The sequence below is a fragment of the Lissotriton vulgaris genome, unplaced genomic scaffold, assembly GCF_964263255.1.
Source record: "Lissotriton vulgaris unplaced genomic scaffold, aLisVul1.2 SCAFFOLD_726, whole genome shotgun sequence".
Taxonomy (NCBI): domain Eukaryota; kingdom Metazoa; phylum Chordata; class Amphibia; order Caudata; family Salamandridae; genus Lissotriton; species Lissotriton vulgaris.
The window spans coordinates 151,252-175,759 of NW_028243544.1; the positions used below are offsets into that span (position 1 = coordinate 151,252).

Here is a 24,508-nt window from a genome sequence, read left to right on the forward strand (position 1 = left end):
TTTAATATGCAGTTGCTTAAATATATACAACATGAAGCAAGAAACAAAGTGGGACACAAGCCTGTATCCAACTTAGTGGGAAGGACGTACAACATGAAAACAGAAAGGCTCAGGCAGAGTAATGTATGACATTTTGATATGACAAATTATAGTGGAGAGACATTACACAAAAAGAGTATTAAATAAGGAGGTGTATATGGCACACACCAAGTCAACAGCGTTTCGATCCTTAAAAAAGATTTAGGATCATCATCAGGACATTATCAAAGGTATGCCTGTGTACATACGATTCCAACGGGCAAAACCTGCTGTAGCAGCTAATCACAGATTCCCCTTATACTTGAGACCGCGGACGCGGCTCACAGCTCACTTTGTTACCGTCCCAGATATACTGCAGCCATCTGAAATAGGCCTCCCAGGACCCTGATTCCTAGACCGCTATGCGGCAATAACCTCTCAGCCTCCGAAATACACCGTCCGGCGTCCGGTAGCTTTATTAAGCTGTTACAGTCCTTCTAATTAGGTCGACTCTGACCCAGCCTTTACTTGTACAGACCGCACCTGCGGGTCTCTGCATCTTTCTTATGCGGCCGGACTTCTAATCGGTCTTCGCATTGGAACGAACCTCCTCCAAGTCACTCTGACCTGGAGCTAGTTATTTCAGGCAAAATGTACACAGGCATACCATTGATAATGTCCTGATGATGATCCTATATCTTTTGTAAGGATCGAAATGCCGTCTACTTGCTTGTTGTGCGCCATATACACTTCTTTATTTAATACTCATTTTGTGTAATGGTGTCGCCAATATAATTGGTTTGTCATGTCAAAATGTTCCCCATCCTAACAATTTACTCGGCCTGAGCCTCTCTGTTTTCATGTTGTACGTCCTTCCCACTAAGTTGGATACAGGCTTGTGTCCCACTTTAATTGTTTCATGCTTTATTTTCGTATATATTTAAACAAAAACCCTGTCCGGCTGTCCAGCTGTAAAATATAGTACTGATTGGGTCTGTATTTGTTTACTCACATTAACCCTTGTCTAGGGACCACTGTCTTTAGAAATAGTTCATGGTGATGAGACTTTACTTTAACGTTGTAGGAACCTGGTGATACTGTGTACTTAAGTCTAATAATCCTTAAACTGGAGTGATGGGGGAACCTGTGCGTACGGTGTAGTATGTGGCCTTTTTGTTTCCTTGTAGGTCATTGAGGGGTTCGCTTGTTGGTAGGACTCGAATTTTTGATGGGCACATTTTGACAGGCTGTTCTCTTTGTGGAACTTTGTTTGCTTTGCACCTGTTGGTGTGCTGGCCATCTCTGGGAAGAAGAGAGGTTTGCACTTAGTGCCCAAGATTAGGAAATTGGTATGGGGGAATCTCACGGGTGGGGAGGACTTTAGAAGACTATTCTAGGAGATAGTGGTGGAGGGTCACACTGATTCAACTGAGAAAGGTCCTTGGAACACAGAAGAGCCGATGTTCTTTGGAGCACCTGGTCTCGGCTGAGCTTTGTATGCCCACATTGGATGACTTAACTGCTTCTTTTTCAGATCATTAACCTCAAGTTGCGTGACGCAGAGCTGCAGAAGCAGCGGCAGCAGGAGCAAGAGCGCCTGAGGCAGGAAGAGGGTCGTGCCCGGCTTGAGCGCCTCTACTCCATCCAGGAAGAGGTACTGCAGCTCAACCAGCAAATTGACCCAAAATACGAACACAAAGAGGTGCTGCATATCGACATGTCAGGATATAGCAACCGTGGCAACCAGATTTGCGGGCTCCTGTCTGGAATCATCCGGAGCAGCAGAGAGGTAACTAGAGATCGGTTTGTCCGGCACTGGCTCCTTTGCTTCTCTGGGGTTCACTGCCTTTCTTTGATTCATGTATAGCTCCGGAGTGAAACTGTGTGATTAATGCAGCACGTTTTATTTCTGATCTACAAGCATAGCTCCAAGAGGCAGTTCATTCCGGTGCTAGTGAGTCCTGTCTGCGAGATGGCACCTTAATCTTGAATTCTGCCTCTGGTGATGCGAGTGTTCGTCTACGGAAGGCATCGTGGTAGTACCACCTCCTGGGAACTGATGCATAGACCTGGCTGTGCTGGACATTAATTTCCTTTTGGGAACCGTGTTCCAGACAGGTTATTGGATGGAACTTTATCCTGCATCTTCCTGGGGCCCCTTGCTCATGGCCAGATTTCAGACCACATTGGCCTCTGGCTTCTGTGCCCATGTAAAACGTCCTCATTGCCGTCGTTGCTCCATTGACTGCCTCGTGTAACACTGTCTTTCCAGAGCATCCCCATGGCACTCTTGCCTGAGTAGCTGAGCGCTCAATAAAACTCCCGATAACATAACTGTTTGAATTTAGGACTCCTTTCTCCTGGTAAGCATCTCCAATGCGCCAGATCAGAATTTAACCCCATCTTCCCTCCCCATTGGAGGGAATCCTCTATTCACAAGTATACATGCGATCTCCCTACCCAGTCTTTGTCTCAGCTCTGCTCTTGGGGTCTTCCCTATCCTTCTGTAAAATAACCCATGGGTAGCTATGTGATCTTGTATTGTCGTAGTGAGGACTCTGGTATCCTTGGGTAGATTTGTGACTTTTTTCTTCTGATGAATGCTTCCTCTACCCCTGCTAGATATGTGAACGTGGGCTCTTTTTTACCAAGGGGAGGTCTTCTCATACCTGTGGGTAAATCTTTGAGCTCTTGGTCCTGCTAAGTCCTCTTGTACTTTTAGGCACCTCTTTGAGCTTCTCTGACGAATGCCTGGGTTGATCTCCGTTGAGGTTTTTCAACCTTGCGTAGGTTTGTGAGCTCCTCCCTGCCTCCTGCAGCCTCCTACACCCCTGCATAGATTTGAGAGTTCCTCTTTGTCATTTGAGGTCTCTTGCCTCTATGTAGGGCCTCCTCTTTATTCTGGTAATGCCTACTGACGTTTGGGTAGCCCTTTGAGTTTGTCTTTCATAATGATGTCGCCCTTTCTGCTTGGATGTGTGAGTTCTTCATCCTCCTGTGCCCCTGTGTAGATCTGTAGGCTCCTCCGTCCTTGGTGAGTCCTCTGGTATGCCTGCGTATATCTGCGAAATTTCCTTTGTCCTGGTAAGGCCACCTTTACCCTAAGGTAACCATTTCAGCGCTCCTTTGTCATACTTGTACCTTCTATATCTTGGGATAGACCTTTGGACTTCCCTCCTTCTTTACCTTTCTAGGCTTCTCCTCTTATACTAGCCTTTTGTTCTCATTCCACGGCTGGTTTCTCACTGGTTTGCTATTCCTTCTGACAGCGGACCCTACCTACTCAGGATGACGTGAGTACTGGAGAGCGTGCACTTCTGGAAATGCGAGGACTAGTGGGCAGCATGCAGCAGGAGTTAACGACTGCCTTAGAGAAGGTTCGAAGGGATGCAGAAGCAGCAGCAGCAGCAGCGGTGGCAGCAACTGAGCGCCAAAAGGAGGCCGAGATGCAGCAACAACAGATGAAGCTTCACACAGTGACGCCGATCGAGGATCCTGGAGGAAAGCCCCTAGTGGAAGGTGTGTGCTAGTTGAACCTTTGCTGCGTCTGCACCAGGTGGAAGCACAGGCCGCTAAGGAACCGGCAAGAGACATCCATGCGTGGTTGTAGCTAGACATCTCAGCCTTAGCGAGATCAGATCCCAAAGGATTAAATATGGGTGATGTCGGGAGGAAGTGTCCATCTTAACATGACTAAGTGGCCCGACACTGCTGAGCTCCCTAACACTTGGTCAGCCTTCCACAACTAGTTAAGAGCCCTATGTATGTTTGGGATATCTTCTTGACCCTATATTTTATTATCTTTGTTGTATCTCAGTTAGGCCATCCACTCCTCGTATTTGGACTGACCACCATGTATTCCCTTTCCCATCATTTTTCCTAAACATAACTGCACTCTTTTTGGCATTCCCATGCCTGTCCTTTCTAGACAATCTCCATAGTTAGTAACCTGAATCTTAATAATGCTCTCGGAGTCTCCTCCATAGTCCCCATGACCATCTGACTTTCCAGAAACATCTGAAAACTTGGCTTTTCGGCTCTTTAATTTTCTATCTTTCAGCAGCCCGACCTAGATCATTTAGATCTGGGAAACCCCTCTGGGTGACGGCGCACTTAACAGATTGTTTTCTGTCTTCATTCATCCTTGTCTGAACAAACGGTGACCGCAATGGCCTGCCTTCTTTTTCCCTCTCCCAGGCCTGCGTGTGAAGCCCAACTCCCTTGTGATGCAGAGGTATAGGCAGCTCCAGGACAGCTGTGCTCAGTGCCTCGCTGCCTTCAGCGGGCTGTCAAGCCCCAAAGATCCTCAGGTGAGTGCAGCATGAAATCCTTATGGTTGTGCTCCCTGGTCTCTCCGTGTCCATTGCTGAACGACAATCTCTCCTCGATCTGGTAAACCTCTCGGACGTTTCATCGGGTTTATCAGAAATTTCTTGTGAGCCGGTCCAGTGAATCCCAAGTCATCTGTGATTCTCCCATTTCTTGCAGATAAAGAAGATAAAGATGGAGTTACAGAAAGCAGCAACGATTCCTGTGAGTCAGATCAGCACCATCTCTGGTAAGAAGGGTCAGAGGCTGGTGGGGCTCACAGAGCGCGCAGCCTTTGCCTCTGTGAGAGCAGTTCGGGTGATGTGTTTAGGGATTAAACTTGTGAATAGAATGTGGGGAACTGGGCATTGAGTACTTGACGGTGAACTGGGTGTGGATCACATGGATACGGGGCGAGCAGGAGGCTTTCAAAGGGGGTGAAGCCTGTACACGTGGTGTGGTTAGGGGAGCGCTGGTGTAGATCAAGGGAGTGGGGACCTGATGGGAATGGCGTTAGAGAAGAGTAGATGCTGGACCCAGGAACTCAAGCTGTGATCCTGGAGGGAGAAGGCTGGTGTTAGTGATGAGTAGTTGCTGTACTGGGTATACTTGGGGTCTCTGGCTCTGGTCTTGTAGGGATGGGGCTGATGTTGGGTTTAGGCTTCAATGCAGTTTTAGGGAAAGAACATAGGCACTGGATACCTGATTAGCAGTCGCCTGTGGCTACTGGCGTCGCCTGTGGAGTAGTCAGGACCTTGTAAATTATAGAACTGAGTTGCAGGAATTTCTTAGGTTACCTAAGGCCACCATCATTCCCTGGCTAAAGTACATCAGGAGTATGTGCACGACTCTCGGAGTGCCAGAGCTATGGACAGACCCGGAAACTGCGTCCATAAGGATCTCCAGAAGGGCACTCTCCAGCCTATTCTACAGCTTCATGCTCCCAAAAATATTGAACTCCACCCGGGAAGGATCTCTAACCAACCTCTTCATCAAAACAAGACTCATACTGCCATGAATACGTACTGGATGGCATGACACCAGTGTTCGCACGGAAGATCTACCTGCAATGGAGGTATGGGTCTCTCCCCTTAAGGTCTTTCATAAAATCCTGGGCTGGCCGTTTGGAGTCAGGGGCGTGTCCGGCCTGTGCATACAAACTGGAAAGCGATTTGCACGTGGTCTTGTTCTGCAGAGCTTACAGCGGAATTAGGAGTTACTGGTTGGTCCCTCATTTTAAAAACCTGGGATTCAGAACATGCGCCAGACAGATCTATCTGCACCAACAGTGTTTGCTGTGGCGAGTGCGTGCACGAATAATCAAGGACACTATAACCGTGTGAAATATCTTTTTTTAATCTCTCGTATAAAAGGTCTAGCTCTGTTTCTTAAAAATTGTATTTTACCTAGCATCGGCATAATCATCTCCTTTGGAAACTGTATTTTAAAAGGATAGCATATTTGTATGATGCTTTTTAAACTGCTCACAATGATTAATTAAATTGTACATCTTTTATGATCTTCCATGATCGAAATAAAGATTTTTTAATTGAATTGATTAGCAGGGGTCCAGGGGGCACTCAGTCAAAGTTCATCAACCCCCCCCTCCCTCCAAAAGAAAGAGGATGAGACTAACCTTTCACTAGAGAGTCTTCATTTTCTATGTGGAAGAACCTGGAAAGTCCATCTGCATTGGCATGGGCAGTCCCAGGTCTGTGTTCCACTTTAAAGTCCATTCCCTGTAGGGAGATGACCCCACCTCAACAATTTAGGATTTTCACCTTTCGTCTGCATTAGCAATCTGATAGGTCTGTGGCCAGTTTAAACCAGGAAGTGAGTACCAAACAAGTATGGTCTCCGCTTCTTCTGGGACCAAACCACAGCAAAGGCCTCCCTCTCAATGGCACTCCAATGCTGCTCTCTGGGGAGAAGCCTCCTGCTTATAAAAGCAACAGGTTAGTCTTCGCCTTCATCATTGCTCCTGGGATAGGACCGCTCCTATCCCTTATCTCAGAGGCATCAGTCTGCACTATGAACTGCTTGGCATAATCTGGAGCTTTTAGAATTGGTGCTGAGCACATTGCTTCTTTCAGGTTGTCAAAAGCCTTCTGACAACTAACTGTCCAGTTTACCTTTTCGGGCATCTTCTTGGAGGTGAGTTCTGTGAGGGGAGTCACAATGGACCCATATCCCTTCAAAAACCTCCTGTAGTATCCAGTCAAGCCAAGGAATGCACTGACGTGGGTCTGGGTGGTTGGAGCTGCCCAGTCCAGAATGGCCTAGATCTTGGGCTGTAAGGGTTGTACCAGGCCTCCACCAACAAGGTGGCCCAGATACACCAGAGTTCAATCAATCAATCAATCAATCATAACATTTGTAAAGCGCACTACTCACCCTTGAGGGTCTCAAGGCGCTGGAGGGGAAAAGGGGTGCTGCTACTGCTCGAATAGCCAGGTCTTGAGTAGCCTCCTGAAAGTTAGGAGGTCCTGGATCTGTCGTAGGAGGATGGGGAGGGTGTTCCAGGTCTTGGCCGCAAGGTGGGAGAACGATCTGCCGCCGGTGGTCGCTCTTCGGATGCGGGGGTGGGGGGGTGGGGGGTGGGCCGTGGGCTTTGGGCCGTGGTGAGTGCGAGGTGAGCGGAGCTGGCGGTTCGGCTGGCGGTTCGGGGTGTAGAAGTTGAGTCGTCTGAGGTATGCTGGTCCGGTGCTGTGGAGTGCCTTGTGTGCGTGGGTGAGGAGCTTCAAGGTGATCCTCTTGTTGACGGGAAGCTAGTGCAGGTCTCTCAGGTGAGGTGAGATGTGGCTGTGGCAAGGGATGTCGAGGTTCAGGCATGCAGAGGCGTTCTGTATGCGTTGTAGTAGTTTCAGGAGTTTTGCCGAGGCTCCTGCGTAGAGGGTGTTTCCCTAGTCCAGCCTGCTGCTAACGAGGGCCTGGGTGACGGTTCTTGTTTCGGTGGGGATCCACCAGTAGATCTTGCAGAGCATGCAGAGGGTACTGTAGCAGGAGGATGAGACTGCGTTAACTTGTTTGACCATGGAGAGTGTTGAGTTGAGGATAAACCCTAGGTTGGGTACGTGGTTGGTGGGTGTTGGTGCGGCTACCAACGCGGTCGGCCACCAGGAGTCGTCCTAGGCTGAGGGAGTGGAGCCGAGGATGAGGACCTCTGTTTTTGTCAGAGTTCACCTTCAGATGGCTGTTCTTCATCCACACAGCGACGGCTTTCATTCCTCCGGAGGTTTGTTTTGGCAGTGAGGGGGTCCTTGGTGAGGGAGAGTATCAGCTGGGTGTCACCCGCATAAGGGATGATGTTGAGGTCGTGCAGTCGGGCGACGTGGGCGAGTGGTGCCATGTAGACGTTGAACAGTGTCGGGCTAAGGGATGATCCTTGGGGTATGCCGCACATCCTACTCTCTTTATCTTAGGAAGTTGTACCAGACCAAGAGTGGCTGCCCTTAGAGACCGCGAAGGGAGTTAACATGGAAACAAGGATTGCACATCCTCGGCCCCACCGCCAAACAAGGCTTTGAGCACCAGGCAGAGCGTCTTAAAATCGATCCGTCGTCTTACTGGAAGCTAGTGGAGCTCTTTTATAGCTTTAGATGTAGGATGATGTTTAGGTAACCCAAGCAGAGTTCTAGCTGCCGCATTCTGAATGGATTGTAGTTGAGCAAATTGGGCAGCGCCTGCTCCCAAATAGAGGGCATTATAGTAGTCGATTCTAGACAAGATGGTGGCTACTACCACTGTTTTCCTCAAGGTAAAAGGATGTAAGGAAGAATCTTTCGCAAACCCCTTAACATGAGAAAGCATGCAGAGGAAAGGTGGTTAATCTGCGAGGCCCATGTTAGATTTTTATCAAATATAAATCCAAGATTCCTGGCCTTGGTAACCGGCACAGGACAGGTGCCGGCTTTAGTAGGCCACCATCGCTGATTCCAAATTGAGACTTTCTGACCAAACCCCAGAACCTCTGTTTTCTCAGTGTTCAGCTTCAAAAAGTTGGAGCTCGTCCAGGTCATCAAAGCCGAGGTGCAATTACAAAAATCAGCTGCTCTAGCATCCGCTGACTCTGTTACAGAGACTATAAGCTGAGTATCATCAGCATATGATACTAGGGTGAAACCATAACTCTTTATTAGTCTACCCAGAGGGGCTTCTTGCACGTTAAAGAGTGTAGGGGATAAGGCTGAACCTTGAGGAACTCCACCAGGGAGTATAAATTCCTCCAAACGATAGCCATCCCAGAGGATCATTTGTTTTCTGGACAGTAGAAACGAAGATAAAAGGTCAAGAGCTGTACCACTGATACCTGCATCCTGTAGTCTTTGATTTAATACCGCATAACTTACAGTATCAAAGGCTGCTGTTACATCGAGCAGGACCAGTATAGCCCTTTGTGAGAAAGTGGCTCTATATATACTGGACTAGAAGGAAGTACAGTGTGTATAGAGTCCACCAACCCCAGGGGTATAACTGAGGTTAAAGTCAGAACTGACCTTACTGCCCGACCAAGCTACCACTTTGGAGAGTAAGGCAGTACCAGAGGACAGTGTAAAGCATTTGTTGTAAACACTCAGTCAGCAAAAGGTTTCACACACTCAACGACTGAACTCCAGGCCAATTGTTTCTATATCCAAAGATATAGTTGTTTTATTTTTAGAACCAACACTTCTAAAAATATCCTTTTCTCGATATAAGTATTCTCATGTAGTTACTTTGCAAGGAAGCAATAAAGGTTGTGCACACAATAGTTACAGTATAAACAATAAGCAACACAGTTCTGAAACAGTCTAGCATTGAGTTCAATGGGTTTTTCATCGATAAGTACAGTTGATTACTCTCTGGATTACTTTGGTAGTTCCAGGACTAGATCTAAGAATCAGTCCTGGGGTCTAAGCTGAAACCAGATTAGCAAAAACGTTTGTTACTGTGAGGAATTTCCAGGAATATAAAGCAGTTTTAAAAGTTCACACTTAGAAACTTTTTAAGGTAAATCTGACAAAGCTATTCAATGGGAGGAAATTCAGGTTGCAGGTAAAGTACATTCTCGTTACTTTTGTAATCCAGCGCTAGTCTCCTAGGTCCAGCACTAGGGGCTTAGCTCTAAACAGGTAGGTAATTGCGTTTCAGTAGTTCGCACGATTTTTAAAGAATATTTACAGTTTTCAAAAATTGACACTTAGAAGAAATTTCATAGAAAAGCAGACAATGGATTCCTATGGAGAAAATACAGATTACTAGTAAACTCGCTAGGGATTACTTTTGCGGTTCAGTACTGGGATGAAAGGTACAGCATCCCCCTGTTCACAGGTTAGTACTTCGGACCTTAGTTGATTTTATAGGAATATTTTCAGTTTTCAAATCTTCACACTTCGAAAATTTTCGAGTCAAAATGGGTCAATGTTATCCAATGGCAAGTAAGTGAATTACCGGTTTCCAGGTGAGTACTTGGTTGGTGAAGTTATGGCTCTGGGTATAGACTCGGGGGTCCCCCAGGGTCAGGTGAGTACAGTTAGTTCAATCCCAGCGGCACAGGGGCGGCCGGGTGCAGAGCTAGTTAGGCCCAATGTTATCCAATGAGGGACAGGGGGCCTCTAGTTTGTTGCTGCTGGCTAGCAGGCCACGCTGCTGTGGGAGCTCGGCTCCTCGTCACTTGCTCAGGGCAAGGGGGTAAGTAGGATAGGACAAAAAGGTCACAGCCAGCGGCACTCTGGCGGCTGGGTGCAGGGTGCTTTTGAGCCGTCGGGCGCTCAATGTTATCAAATGAGGATCTTGAAAAGGGAACAAAGGCTGCAGGCTCGGGGACGGAGACTCTCCAGGGGCGACCAGCACTTCGAGAGGTAAGTTGGGATCTTGGAGCACAGGTAGGTACCCCAAAGGGAGGCACAGGGGGCTGTAGGGCACCGGGTGCATGAGTGTCTTTGGGTGTCGGAAAAGCTTACCCTCAGCTGGTCGCGGTTGGGGGGCCCCTGGTTCTGAGTCTGCAGGCGTCGGCTGGTTCGTCGAGGAGGGTCTTTGGGCACTGGACTTCGGGTCCCAGTCACCGGGGTGACGTCCTCGTGGTCTTGGTTCGGGTTGGCCCGGCCCGGGCTCGGCTGGTGCAGAGTGGGCTGGTCCGGAGCTTCCTGGTGGGCACCAGGCGGGTTGTTGCAGCAGAGCCTCTGCTGATGGGAGTCCCAATCTTCAAGAGAGGCAAGGCAGGCAGGTCCTCTGGGTGTCCCAAGGTTGCTGTCCTCAGAGGTTGCCGGGATTAGGCAGGAGCAGGTACCAGAATCAACAGGCCGGTCCGGCTGGGGCCAAGTCAGTTGTTGCTGTCCTCTTGTTAGCAGCTGCACGGCGGGTCGTCGTCTTCTTCTCGATTTCTTTCTCCTTTTTAGGTCTCGCCCTGGAATTCGCATCCGAAGGATGCGTCCAGGGCGGAGACTTATAGCTATCTGACACGGGGGAATGGGCGGACAAGAAACTGCCACGAGCTTTAGCAGGCAGATTTGGCTGCACGAACGCGCACGTTCCGTCCTGCGCCACGCCGTGCACTTCCCTCCCATACTCCCAGCAAGTCAGCCTAACGCGCATGCATGCACACGCATTTACACTTACACGGACACGCAGGCACCCAGACAGGCAACCCCCCCCCCACCGTCTCACACACACACACACACACACACACACACACACGCATACACACAGACTCCAAGACACATACACACACACGCACGCTCACACACATACACAGCCCGCCGCCGCGCGCGCACACACATCCCCCCCCCCCCCCCCCCCGCCCTCGCAGCCCAGCAACAAGGCGAAGCCCCACTCACCGGCTTCCTTGGCTCTCACCGGCAGCAGGACTCTTCCTCGGCACCGGGGCGCAGGGTAGGCTCCTGCCTGCTCCGGTGCTCAAAACAATCGCGGCTCTTCCGTGGGAGGCGGGGTAGGCTCCCGCCCTCCTACTTCCTGTTTCCGGTTGTCCCGCCCGGCCTGCCTGACTTCCTGGTCGCAGGCCGGCGGCGGACTGCAGCACGCGCCATGCTTGTTCCAAGGAGAGGCCGGCGGCTTGAGCAGGGGGATGGGCAGTTTGGTGTTTGCGTGGTATAAGGAGGTGAGAGCCCAGCAGGAGGACGACAACTTGGAGTTTGTTCTCATTTCATTATATTTAATTAGTGTTCTGTCAGCCTTTTTAAGACTTTCCAGTGCAGACCTCCAGCGCTGTTACGACTCATTGGATGATTAACGTTCTCCGCCTTAGTTCCTGAAAACGCCAGGGGCACGTTTTACTTTTCCTTTCACCTCGTTGAAGGTATTAGTTACAGAACGCATCCATCAATTCAGCAGGCAGGATGGTCTTTTGGGGAACCTCCAGCGCCCTTTATATAGAACAAAACTAGAAATTCCCGTTGGTGTATTTGGCTCATCTTTCGTCCCTCTTTTATCAGTGCTCCGTCTCACTCGCTTTCTCTTTTCTAGCGCCAGCCAGACAGCAGATGTCCGCCTGCTCGAGGTTTTTTTTGTTGCTGATTGTATCGCACGCTAATCTTTGAAAAGAAGTATGGTGACTCCTTGCAGCAGACAAATGCCACATAACAGACACCCCACACTTACCACGTACTGGCGCCCCTTGCACTCACATGCCACCTCTACACTCACACATTAAGCGCACATAGCCTCCCCCCTCCCAAGTTGAGGACACCCACGCTCACTTTAGTGCCTGGATGTAGGTTTTTCGGTGGGGATACGAAGGGTGGGTGAGGGTTTTCAGTGGGTTTATGTGTTGCAATAGCAGTCTGTTACGGTGTGCCTAACCCCCTGTAATAATGTCACATTATTGAATGTGAGAACATCAGATATCAGATATCTCATTTACTTGACGGTCCTTCCGCTGTGAGTCAAACACTCGCTATAACGTAGCGACGCGGCAGATAGACGTGCAGGAGCGATGCATTAACTCTTCGCGTGGCGCAGTGGTGGGAGCGTCTTGAAAAGTTTTAGGTGTGCATTTGTAGGTCACGAGTTCTAATCCTGGCGAGGCTGAGAAATTGTGTTGAAGTATATTGCGTGATGATCTTGATATACACCTTTTTTCATGTTGTATTGGATTATGTCACCGGCCTTTGTGTAGCGCTACAGGCATGATTATAAAGTGCCTTGAGACAATTAATTTACTATGGAAGAAGCTGGGGTGCATTTGTGCAACAAAGACATTCTTCGGTGGTTTACCCTAGCCTTAATGCTTGTCCTATGCTGCTGCCAATTCATCACATTTAACAAAAAATGGAGCATGTTTGAGCTTTTAATGCTTTCCAAGCATAGTTTCAAGAGTCTTTGTGATAAAATAGCAAGACATTGTATTTTGTATTATCAGACTTTAACGTTCTCTATCCTCATTTAAGCCTTTTTGTGATTTGTGTGGGCTGCTTTGTTTTGTATTTCTTATGGTAGGGTTTGCACTTGTTTTGGACTTCTTTTCAAGGGGGAGTGTGCACAGGAGTGTTTTGGATTTCACACCTGGCAGCACGAATGGCGAGGTGAGAGCAAGTCCTGGTGACTGTGCCTTTAGGGCGCTAGCCTGGACCTGTGGCCAGTAAAGAACTGTAGTCTGTGTCGCCCCTCACTCTATCTATCTATCTATCTATCACCCTCCCTCCCTCCCTCACTCTATCTATCTATCTATCTATTGCCCTCACTCACTCTATCTATCTATCGCACTCACTATATCTATCTATCGCCCTCACTCTATCTATCTATCTATCGCCCTCACTCTATCTATCTATCGCCCTCACTCTATCTATCTATCGCCCTCACTCTATCTATCGCCCTCACTCTATCTATCGCCCTCACTCTATCTATCGCCCTCACTCTATCTATCTATCGCCCTCACTCTATCTATCGCCCTTACTCTATCTATCTGTCTATCAATCTATCGCCCTTACTCTATCTATCGCATCACCACAGTATCACTCAAGGGCACCACAACATCACTATACGCTACCACAGCATCACTGAACACCACAGCATCACTCGTCGCCACCACAACATCACTCTGCGCCACCACAGCATCAATCTGTGCAACCATTCAACAACAAGTGCTTCAAATATGTTCTCTTAATGTTTCAAGCTTTTTTACAAATGTCACAAAAAGATGTTAATATTTCACTTCTGTTCTTGGATTTTCGTCACAATAAAATACATTGAACATAATCTTCACAAAAATTATTTACAAAAAGCTATTGCCATTATAAATTACAATGGCTTTTATTTAAATATTAATTATTAAAAAAATAAAAGCCATTGTTATTTGTAATATCAATACATCTAAGTCACGTAACTATAACACATATTTCATTACAAATGCTATAGGTGTCACATTTCCAAAAGTTAAAACTATTGGCATTGTAAATGACAAAGCTATTAATTTAGATATTTTCAAAACCAACACATAAATGAAAAATTTGTCATTTACAATACCAATAGCTCAAACTTTCCTAATGCGAGACCTATTGCATTGCAAATGCTTGTTTGATTTTGGGATCCGAGGAAGGAAGGTTCAGGGAGCCCCTAAATACTAAATTTAGGGGCGTTACATGTAGGGCAAGGGCGGGGACCAATGGGTCCCTGTCCTGGGGTGAGGACACCCCCTAGCCTGCTCCTCTCCTGTGGGAGGGATGGCAGAAGCCTAGCTGGGATTTGGCAGGGCTCCCCATCTACAAGATGGCCTGAGCCTGGGGTCATGCTTCACCTCGCCTCCTCCACCGGAGGGGTGGAGTTTGGCATAGGTTGGCACACCCTCCTTCCTGACGGAGTTTTCCCCGACAGTCTTCCCGCCAGAGTGGGGGTAGAACGGATGGGGGGCCAGTTGCTGGGTACAGCAAATGGTCTGGAGAAGCTCTTAGAGGAGGTATACCTTTGAAGCTTCCCCCTGTCCATCCTGTGGGAGGAGACATAGCACCTCGCCCAGGATGTGCATTGTTGCAGGCCCAGGAGAGCGGGGGGCTCTCCACCCAGGGGTCCAGCAACATATCTGCTATGTGGCAGCCTCTGCAGCCACTCGGCCCAGACGTGGATTGTAGGTTCAGGTTTTGGAGGGCATCTCTAAGATGCCCTCTCGTGCATCTTACATTAAATCCCACACTGGCATCAGTGCAGGTTTAATGTGCTGAGAAGTTTGGTACCAAACTTGTCAGTCTTCAGTGTAGCCATTATGGTGCTGTGGAGTTCGTAATGACAACCTCCAGCACCATATACTCTTAAATGGCATCACTGCACTTACAGTGCCCAGGAATGGCCCTGGGTACTGTAGGGGCACAGGGCTCATGCACCTGTGCCCTCACCTCTGGCATAGGGCACCCAGCTAGAGGGGTGACAGGTATGCCAGGGCAGTGTGGTCTGTGGGCATGGCACACAGGGATGTGTGCTGTGTCGACTCTTGTTTTAGTTCTGTACTTAGGCACTCAGCCTGCAAAGGCAGTGTGTGTGTGTCAGGGTACAGGGCCCCTGAGGGTGGCACAATAAGTGCTGCAGCCCTCAGGGGTCTTCTCTGGTCACCATGCCCTGGGTACCTAGGGTACCATTTACTAGGGGCTGACAGATGGCCAGAGATGCCAATTTGGTATTTTGTTTCAGCATAGCTTTTCTTTTTAGGGAAGGAACATAGAGCTGGGTACCTGATTGGCAGGAACCCAGGGCACACTCAGTCAAAGCACATTAGCAGTTCAGAAAAAAAGTGGGAGCAAACCATGCAAGAAAGTTGGCACTTTCTCACACCCTTCCTCCTTTATCCATCCCCTTGCGAATTTCCTCTGCTGCCATAATCAAGGCTATCTCCGTAGAATGTTTTGAACGGAAACAGTGTTGTGTGTTATCGAGGATGTTATTGATCTCTAGATACAATGTTAATTCTAGGTTTATAGCCTTCTCAAGAACTTTGACAGCCATCGGCAAGCAGGAGATCGGACAATAGTTCTTTTCATCAAGTGGATCCAACTTAGAGTTTTTTTAGGAGGGGACACATACAGGCTTTTTTCCATGCCTTGGGAAAGTCTCCTGATAACAGAATTTTATTTAGTACCGGGGATAATGAAATACTGATCTCCTCTGGGGCCAGATGTAGTATGAGGCGAACAGGGGTCTTTGGGAGAACCTGATTTGATGTTTATCAGCAGATCCCCCACTTTCTCCTCTGTCACTAACGGAAAACACAGCAGGCCACTGTACTCTCCCTTATATTCAGACTGAAGTGCAACAGTTCCTCCTGAATCGTTCGCTGATTTTTCCAGGCCATTATATACAGATTGAACCTTACTTTGAAAGAATCCTGCTAGTTTGTCAACACATTTTTGATCTGGTGTTAAGATTACATCCCGCGGGCATTTCAGCAACGCGGAAACTGTTTGAAACAGTTATTTTGGAGAATTAGTGGCTTCTTGGATTTTAGTGGTATAATATGCAGTTTTAGCCTGTGTGATTGCGACCGTGTATTCGTCAAGGGCAGCACAATATGCCTTTTTATGTGCATCATCATACTGAACTCTCCAAATACGTTCCTTTTGCCTGCACTTAATTTGTACTAATTTAAGATCTGCAGAGTACCAGAGGGTGAATCTGAGTGTATAATAGGAACAATTAATGATAGCAATCACTCCAACCCCTGCCCCTGTTCTGTCAAGGTTAGCAACAATGTACCCTGCAGGAATTTCTAGCTGCCAGTCAGGGTCACTATTTTCATTTGCCCATGTTTCCGTAAGAAAGACCAAATCTGGATTTTCAACTTGTATCAGACATTCTAACTGGAGTTTATGCTTCGACATCGACCTGGTATTAAGCAAAATGCACTTGATGGGTTTAAGATTTGTATTTGAGGGTACAGAACTGAGCCGCGCTTCATAAGCGTTATTATTCTCATGCCAAGCATTAGCGTTACTAATGTTGCTGATCTTTCGTTCAGCAGTATTCATGGTGGTTAAGAAGGTACCACCCAGCCACACAGATTGCAGCACCCAGCCGATGGAGAGGTTGGACTCTGCACTAGTTTCTGTGGTGCACATTTGCCCGAGTTAAGACTAAGAGACTAAGTAGTTGTTTATGAGAGTAAGCATACTGGGGAAAAAGGGCAGCGGTTCTGGCCATGGGTGCGTTTTGGGCGCTGACGGGCGCAGGCGGACTTGCCTTTGGCGCGCCGCTGTCGCGCCTGCTGCGCGGACGCTGCATCCACCATAATATAGAAAGTGAGAGAGGGAAAACCTAGAGGGTTCAAACAACTAGACCGCTAATCTTCTGGCGGGTCTGCTTCAAAGACGGACACTGCGTTAGCAATAGATTTGTAGCGTGAAATGAAGCGGCAGTGGTTTTGTAAGTTAAAAGCCCAGATCAGTAAGGGAAAACAATTTCATTCCAAGTTAAAATGCCCAAGGCAGTGAGAAAACCATTAAATTTAAACAATAAGACCCACCATACGCTCGTAGCGTTATCTCCGTCCCTACTACACCAACGCGGACGCTGCATCCGCCTTAATATAGGAAGTGAGGGAGGGAAAACCTAGAGGGTTCAAACAACTAGACTGCTAATCTTCAGGCGGGTCCGCTTCAAAGACGAACACCGCGTTGGCAATAGATTTGTAGCGTGAAATGAAGCTTCAGTGGTTTGCAAGTTAAAAGCCCAGAGCAGTAAGGGAAAAAAATTCAATTCCCTTTAATATTTAATTCTATTCTTAATATTGTAAGTGCTTGTGGAAGTGCTTTGTCAGTTTATTCTGAGTGAGAAACGCAGGAGAAGTCGAGGGTATGAGAATTACTCCTGAATGCTGATGTTATATGTGGGAAGAGGCCGCTGGCTTAACTAGCTGGATCAATTGTGTGTGCGCCTTTAGTGGTGTAAGACGCCCTTTCACTATTCTCCGAGCGCGTGACGCCGGAGGTTACATGGGCGCACGTGTTCCCCTGATAATTTATTACCAGTAGGACCTATGTTTTTGACCAACCTCCCACCCGATTTTTGAGGCTTAAAAGATTTAAGGAGAAGATTACTCCAATCTCTAAATTTGGTGAAGCATCTGTAGCCCCTGTGGGCTTTGGAAATGATTCACCTGTAATTGAAAGTACAGATTACTGAATATCGACATGGCTAGCTGCCTCTTCATTCTTTCAGAAGACAATGCACAACTGTTCCATTGTCCTGATGAAGACCCCATGGTGATGTTTTGTATATACACATGTTAATAGGGGTCGAAACGTTGACGTTCTAAACAAGCGTTGTTGCCCAACTAGACCCTTATAAAGAAAATGAATTATAGGTCATTCTAGGGCTTCTCACTGTTAATACTACGCTATACAATGATTTTTTGATCTGTTAGATTGGTTATGTATAGTTTGCATTGTTTCTTTTTTATTTTTTGTATAATTTATTTTAATTAATTTCAAACATCACAAAGCATTTGTCTGCACAATTGTCATACATAGCACAATACCATGGTTTCATAGTTAAACCAACTGACTGTATAATGTTTTTACTATCTGAATTCTGATTAGTTCGCCTTGGTATGTCCATTTCGACCATTAGGGATACACATAAACCGCATGTGTGTGTGTTCCACCCTCCCCATTTTTTAGGGCATCCTCTAGATTTATAAACGCTTTTTTCGAAAACCATACATTTGTCCATTTCCGCTGCCCAGTGCCTGATCGACGGTCGCTCCGCTGGCCCCCACTTCATTGCTATCGCTCTTTTGACCAGTGTGTATCCTAGTGTGGCTAATTTCTGTTCTATTTCTGTAAGGTCAGTAGCATCCAAGATATTAAGAAGTCCCAGTGATGGTGTGAGTGCAATTTGTTTCCCCGTGGCTTCTTGCCGCCCGTTCCCATATGTGACGCAGGAGGGGACAATCCCATATAGCGTGAAAAAAGGTTGCCTCTTGACAGCCACGTAGACCGAGAGCATTCTGTCTAGTTCCCATTTTTACTAGGGTCCCTCCCATGAGGTATGCTCTCTGGAGGACTTTTAGCTGGTTCAAGCAAAACCGGAGAGTGATAGCTGCTTTACTTGGAGACATCAGTGCTGTTTGCCAGTCCTCATCTTCAAGTTGGCCTACGTTTCCCTGCTACCTGTCCCGCAAAGCCTGATAGGGATCCGGGGGATTGTTACAAAGTTTTCAATATCTTAGTGATACAGCTTTGTTTAGCATGGGGTCAGAGAGCATAGTTTGCATGAATAAAAACCACTTCAGTCACTTTTTCTTTTGTCACTATTGTAAAAAAAAAAAAACTACTTTTGTTTGTTGTGTATATTGGGTATGTGTCATGTTCTGTATAACTTATTCTCTAAAATATGTTTTTTTTCAATATATTAATTACCACTTTTCAATTCAGTTGTGTGTTTCTTGGTTTATACAATCAGTGTTATGAATCATTGAATCATTAATTGTAGTCCTACCACTGTGAGGACTAAGTAAGATGTGTATTGATTCTTATCGTGGCAGAACCACTGCTCGTATAACGTACCTATCCCCAGGTTCGGCACTTGATTGGTTTACCCCATTGGGATTATCCCTTAAAAGGAAGCCATAAAGAGCACATGGGCTGGAAACTAGACAACTCGAGTTCCCCGGCACCATGAAGGCTTACCTGATCCCAGGAGTTTTTGGTATCAAACAATTCCTCTTGATAAACCCACACTGATGCCACTGTTGGATTTATTAAAACATTTACTTAGAGGTTACCTCAGGGGTGCACCCTTAAAACCTGCCTACCCGGGTGTGGTCTCTGACTGGCTTTAGGCAGTCTGCCAACACCAGACATAAATTTTTCTGAATGCCTGAGGCCAGAAACAAAGCCCATCCTAGACAGAGGTTTCACACCTCCTCTCCCAGTATGAGCACAGTGCTTGAGGGGGAAGCTTCAAAGGCTTTGCCGCCTTTATAATGCAATCCCCACCCCCCCCCGCCCTGCCCCCCCCACCCGCAGCTAGCAGCAGATTGCAGTACCCTGTTCAAACCCACACTATTAGCTAGCACCCACAGACCCTGAAATCAAATTCCTGACGACCTACTAAGCCCGGATGCTGAAAAGCCGCCCCAGCAAGAAATAAAGGCCAGTGACTCACTCGGCACCAGTCCTGCCGGCCTGTCTGCTGCCTTTCAACCTTGATACAAAAGTCAACTTGTCCTGCAGGCTCAGCGACCTCCAAAACCCTCTGAGGACTGCCTGCTTTCTATAAAGATCAAGAAACTCCTGCGGACTTGTCCAAGAAGAAACCAACTTTAAAACCTAAGAGCTCTTCCCTGAAGAACCGAAAAACTGTCTCCAGACCCAACTCTGCACCAGATATCCCGGACCCAGTCGAAGTGTTTCACCAGTACTCTGCCTCGACGCCAACACCCTCATTCTGAAACTCCCCCTGACCACGGCCTGCCCAGTAAGCTGTTCCAGACACAAAAGGGCTCTCTTGCACCCGAAGCCCCTGGCCTTGTTGAACTTGACCAATGGTGTCCCTACGCCCCTTGGCACCAGAACTTACCTGGGCAGCTGTGGGTTTTCTTCGATCAGTCTCCTGGCTCGAGCCTGCAACCTTTCTCCAAAGCAGATTCCCCCATTGATTTGCATTGGGTGCCCAATGTGTGTTGGCACTCTGCACCCGTCCACCCCTGTGCCGCTGAGGGTGTACGCTTGGTGCTTGCTTGTGCCCCCCGTGCTTACCTTAACTCCTGGAGATTGACCCCTGACACCGCTTTACTTACCTGTGAGCAGCTCAACTTCAATCAACCCCATTCTCCATTGGTTTACATTAGATGCCCGACCCCGAATTTGACCTCTGCACCCAGCCGTCCCTGTGCCGCTGGTGGTGTACTAAATTGAACATTGCCTGGTGTTGACCTGAAACCCCGAAGACTGGATTTGTAAGTCAGGTACTTACCTTCAAAACTGCATTCTTGTTTTCCTCCCTTAGGTTAACATTGCTAAACTGAAAAATTGCTGTCCACTTTTTAAAGGTTTTTAAATAAATCTTGAAAGAAGCTTATTTTATATAAAACTTGTCTTGATCTCCTTTGAGTCTGGTGTCATTTATTGGTCATTGTGTGTATAACAAATGTCTTGCACTCCTCTGTGTTAGGCCTGAGACTCCTCGCCCACACTACCACAAACGGAGCTCTTTTGGTTTGACATGGAATCCTGTACACTTCTAACAGAATCATTGGACTTGTGACCCGATATAACCAGCTATTGGTATATCGCATAAAGAGCCAGCTTCCTGCATCGGTCCTGTATGTTGATGTACTGTGCCCGTTTGCAGAACTTGTTCTTCCTTCATAGGATAACATTGAAGAACTCAGAAATTGTACTGTCCACTTTTTAAAGTGAAAAAAATTTATATTTAAAAACGTGACCCCAGGACACCCGCACGGCCCTCCAGCTGTAGGCGCGTTCTCTGCCCCAGCGCCACTGGTCCGTCCCTGACCTCCGTGCCCCCTCGCTGCCGCTCGCTCTACCTCCTCCGTTCTCCGCATTTTCGTCTTTTTGTTTTAATTGTTTTATTGTACTTTCTCTCTGTATATTCGCAGTTTTGTGCCTATTTCTTTAGGATTGGACCCACTGGTGTGCCCCCCTCCCCCACCCCCCCTCTCCCCACTTCCCGCCGCTGCTCCCTCGCGGCTCCGCCCCCTTTTCCTTCAGTTACCCAATTGGCCGCCCTGCTCCCGCCTCCCAGCTGCTCCTCCCTCCCACTTCGCCTCATATGGAGCCTGCGCGACGTGGGCGAGTATGACCTGACCCCAGGACACCCCCACGCCGCACGGCCCTCAAGCTGAAGGTGCGTTCTCTGCCCCAGCGCCACTGGTGCGTCCCTGACCTCTGTGCCCCCTCGCTGCCGCTCGCTCTACCTCCTCCGTTATTCTCCGCATTTTCGACTTTGTTTTAATTGTTTTTATTGTACTTTCGCTCTGTATATTCTCAGTTTTGTGCCTATTTCTTTAGGATTGTACCCACTGGTGTGCCCTCTCCGCTTCCCGCCACTGCTCCCTCGTGGCCCTGCCCCCTTTTCCTTCTGTTACCCAATTGGCCGCCCGCTCCCGCCTCCCAGCTGCTCCTCCCTCCCACTTCGCCTCTTATGGAGCCCATGCGCACGCACAGCGTTCACGCGCAGCGGGCACGCCGATTGTGCGGCAAAGGCAAGCCCGTCTACGCCCGTCCGCGCCTGGACCGCGCCCAGCGCCAGGACCCCTGGTCCCGACAATGCCAGCGCACCCGACGAACTTACGGCGCCGCCACCCTCCACGCACTCAACGCCGACCGGAAACCCGCCTGCTACCGAGCCACCCCGAAACGCACCCACGGACCCTTCACCTGCCAATCCTGCAAGTTCACCTACCCAGGACCTGCACCACACCCGACAAGCCGAGCACCAGCAACAACCACCTCAAGTGCATCCTGCTCAACACCCGCTCCGTCCACAGGCACGCCGTCGAACTCTGGAACCTCCTCGACACATCACCAGACGTCGCCTTCCTCACGGAAACCTGGATGAACGCCTCCTCAGCCCCCGACATCGCCATAGCCATCCCGGAGGGCTACAACATCACCCGAAGGGACCGCGTCAACCAAACCGGAGGAGGCATCGCCATCGTCCACAGAAACACCATCCGCATCACGACCAACTCCGACGACACCCTCACCGCCGCCGAACACCTTCACTTCCAGATCCACACAGACCCCAAGACCACCCTCGGAGGCACCCTCATCTACAGACCCCCGGGACCACGCACACAATTCAGTGAAGCCATCGCAGACTTTGTCAGTCCACACGCCCTCACCTCCACAGACTACATCCTGCTGGACAACCTCTGACTCAAGCAACTGGTGAGCACCCCCACCCACTACGCCGGACACACGCATGACCCCGTCTTCTCCAGCAAGCACATGTCCTTCAGCCACTACACCGGACTACACTGGACAGATCACAGCTGCGTCCACTTCAACTTCAGGAGAACCACGACCCACCACCACCACCTGCAACAGGTATCCCGCAGAAGCTGGAGCAAGATCACCGCCGACCAGCTCACCACCACCCTCAGCCAGAACCCGCCCACCCACACGACGGACCCCGACGAAGCAGCCCACAACCTCACACAGTGGCTCACCAACTGCGCCGACGAACTCGCACCACTGAAAAATCCTCCCAGCAGACCCGGAAGCAGGAAAGCCTCATGGTTTACCAACGACCTCAAAAACTCCTAGAAAACCTGCCGCCACCCTCGAGAAAGCCTGGCGCCGCGACCAGACAGCAGTCAAGTCCAGTCAAGTCAGAGATTTATATAGCGCACTACATACCCAGAGGGTCTCAAGGCGCTTGAGGAAGGGAATTACTTGTCGAATATCCAGGTTTTAAGTTGCTTTCTGAACGCTAGGTGGTTCTGTGTGAGACGTAGGTGAGTGGGGAGTGAGTTCCAGGTTTTAGCCGCGAGGTAGGAGAAGGATCTACCTCCCATGGTGGTTTTGTTGATGCGAGGAATGGTAGCAAGGGCTTGGTTGGCGGATCGTAGCTGGCGAGGGGGGGTGTAGAAGGAAAGTCGTGTGTTGAGGCATTCGGGACCAAGTTCGTTGAGTGCTTTGTGAGCGTGGGTTAGGAGGCGGAAAGTAATCCTCTTATTGACGGGGAGCCAGTGGAGGTTTTTCAGGTGGCTAGAGATATGGTCTTTGCGTGGGATGTCTAGTATGAGTCTGGCTGATGCGTTCTGGATGCGTTGGAGTTTTTTCTGGAGTTTTGCGGTGATACCGGCGTATAGGTTGTTTCCGTAGTCCAGGCGACTTGTAACCAGTGCATGGGTGACTGTCTTTCTGGTTTCGGTGGGGATCCAGCGAAATGTTTTTTTGAGCATGCGGAGGATGTTGAAGCATGAAGATGAGACTGCGTTGACTTGTCTGTTCATCGAGAGAGAGGAGTCCAGGATGACGCCCAGGTTTCGTGCGTGGTCCGTCGGGATGGGTGCTTTTCCAAGGGCCTCTGGCCACCAAGAGTCGTCCCAGGCGGATGGGGAGGTGCCTAAGATAAGGACTTCTGTTTTGTCTGAGTTCAGTTTCAGACGGCTGTGCTTCATCCACTCTGCTACTTCTTTCATAGCTTCATGTAGGTTGGTTTTGGCGGTGTTGGGGTCTTTGGTGAGTGATAGGATCAGTTGGGTGTCACCTGCGTAGGAGATGATGTTGAGGTTGTGTTGGCGTGCGATGGCCGCGAGGGGGCTCATGTATACGTTGAAGAGGGTGGGGCTGAGTGAAGATCCTTGGGGTACGCCGCAGATGACTTCAGTGGCCTCGGACTTGAATGGTGGAAGGCGGACTCTCTGGGTTCTTCCGGTGAGGAATGAGGTAATCCATTCCAGTGCTTTTCCTTGGATCCCGATGTTTTTGAGGCGCTGTAGAAGAGTGCTATGGCAGACTGTGTCGAAGGCTGCGGAGAGGTCGAGGAGGATGAGGGCGACTGTGTCTCCGTTGTCTAGTAGAGTTCGAATGTCGTCTGTTGCTGCGATGAGGGCGGTCTCCGTGCTGTGTTTGGCTCGGAAGCCGGACTGCGAGGAGTCGGGATTTGTTGCTTTCGAGGAAGGCAGCGAGTTGGTTATTGACGGCTTTCTCGATGACTTTGGCCGGGAATGGAAGGAGCGAGATGGGGCGGTAGTTTTTGAGTTCGGTGGGGTCCGCTGTGGGCTTTTTCAAAAGGGCGCTGAGTTCGGCGTGTTTCCAGCTTTCCGGGAAGGTGGCGGAGTAGAGGGAGCAGTTGATGACGTCTCGGAGGTGTGGTGCTATGATGGAGTCTGCTTTGTTGAAAATGTGGTGAGGACATGGGTCTGTGGGGGATCCTGAGTGGATGGAGTTCATCAGGCGGATGGTGTCCTCGGTGGAGATTGGGTTCCAGTCGTTAAGGATGTTCGAGGGGGGTGCGGGTACGGCAGACGATTGGGTGGGATGGTCTCCGGGTTGGAAGTCGAAGCTGTTGTGGATGTCTGCAATTTTGTTGTGGAAGAACGAGGCTAGGGAGTCGCAGAGGGCTTGATAGGGGGTGATGTCGTTGGAGTTGGCAGAGGGGTTGGTGAATTCTTTCACGATGTTGAATAGCAGAGAACATGACAGCCCTCAAGAACACCACCCGCAAACACCACCAGCTGATCCGCACCACCAAGAAGACTACATTCAAAGAACGACTGGACAAACAC

General features: G+C 48.9%; 1 protein-coding gene across 1 annotated transcript in view; it reads left to right on the forward strand.

The window, feature by feature from the left end:
• Positions 1–24,508, forward strand: part of GLE1 (GLE1 RNA export mediator) — a 222,783-nt gene that overhangs the window by 79,884 nt on the left and 118,391 nt on the right. Inside the window, exons 6-9 of the mRNA XM_086948609.1 lie at positions 1,553–1,807; positions 3,288–3,537; positions 4,216–4,328; positions 4,507–4,576. Coding sequence (XP_086804735.1) covers positions 1,553–1,807; positions 3,288–3,537; positions 4,216–4,328; positions 4,507–4,576 — 688 coding nt within the window. The remainder of the gene's footprint in view (positions 1–1,552; positions 1,808–3,287; positions 3,538–4,215; positions 4,329–4,506; positions 4,577–24,508) is intronic.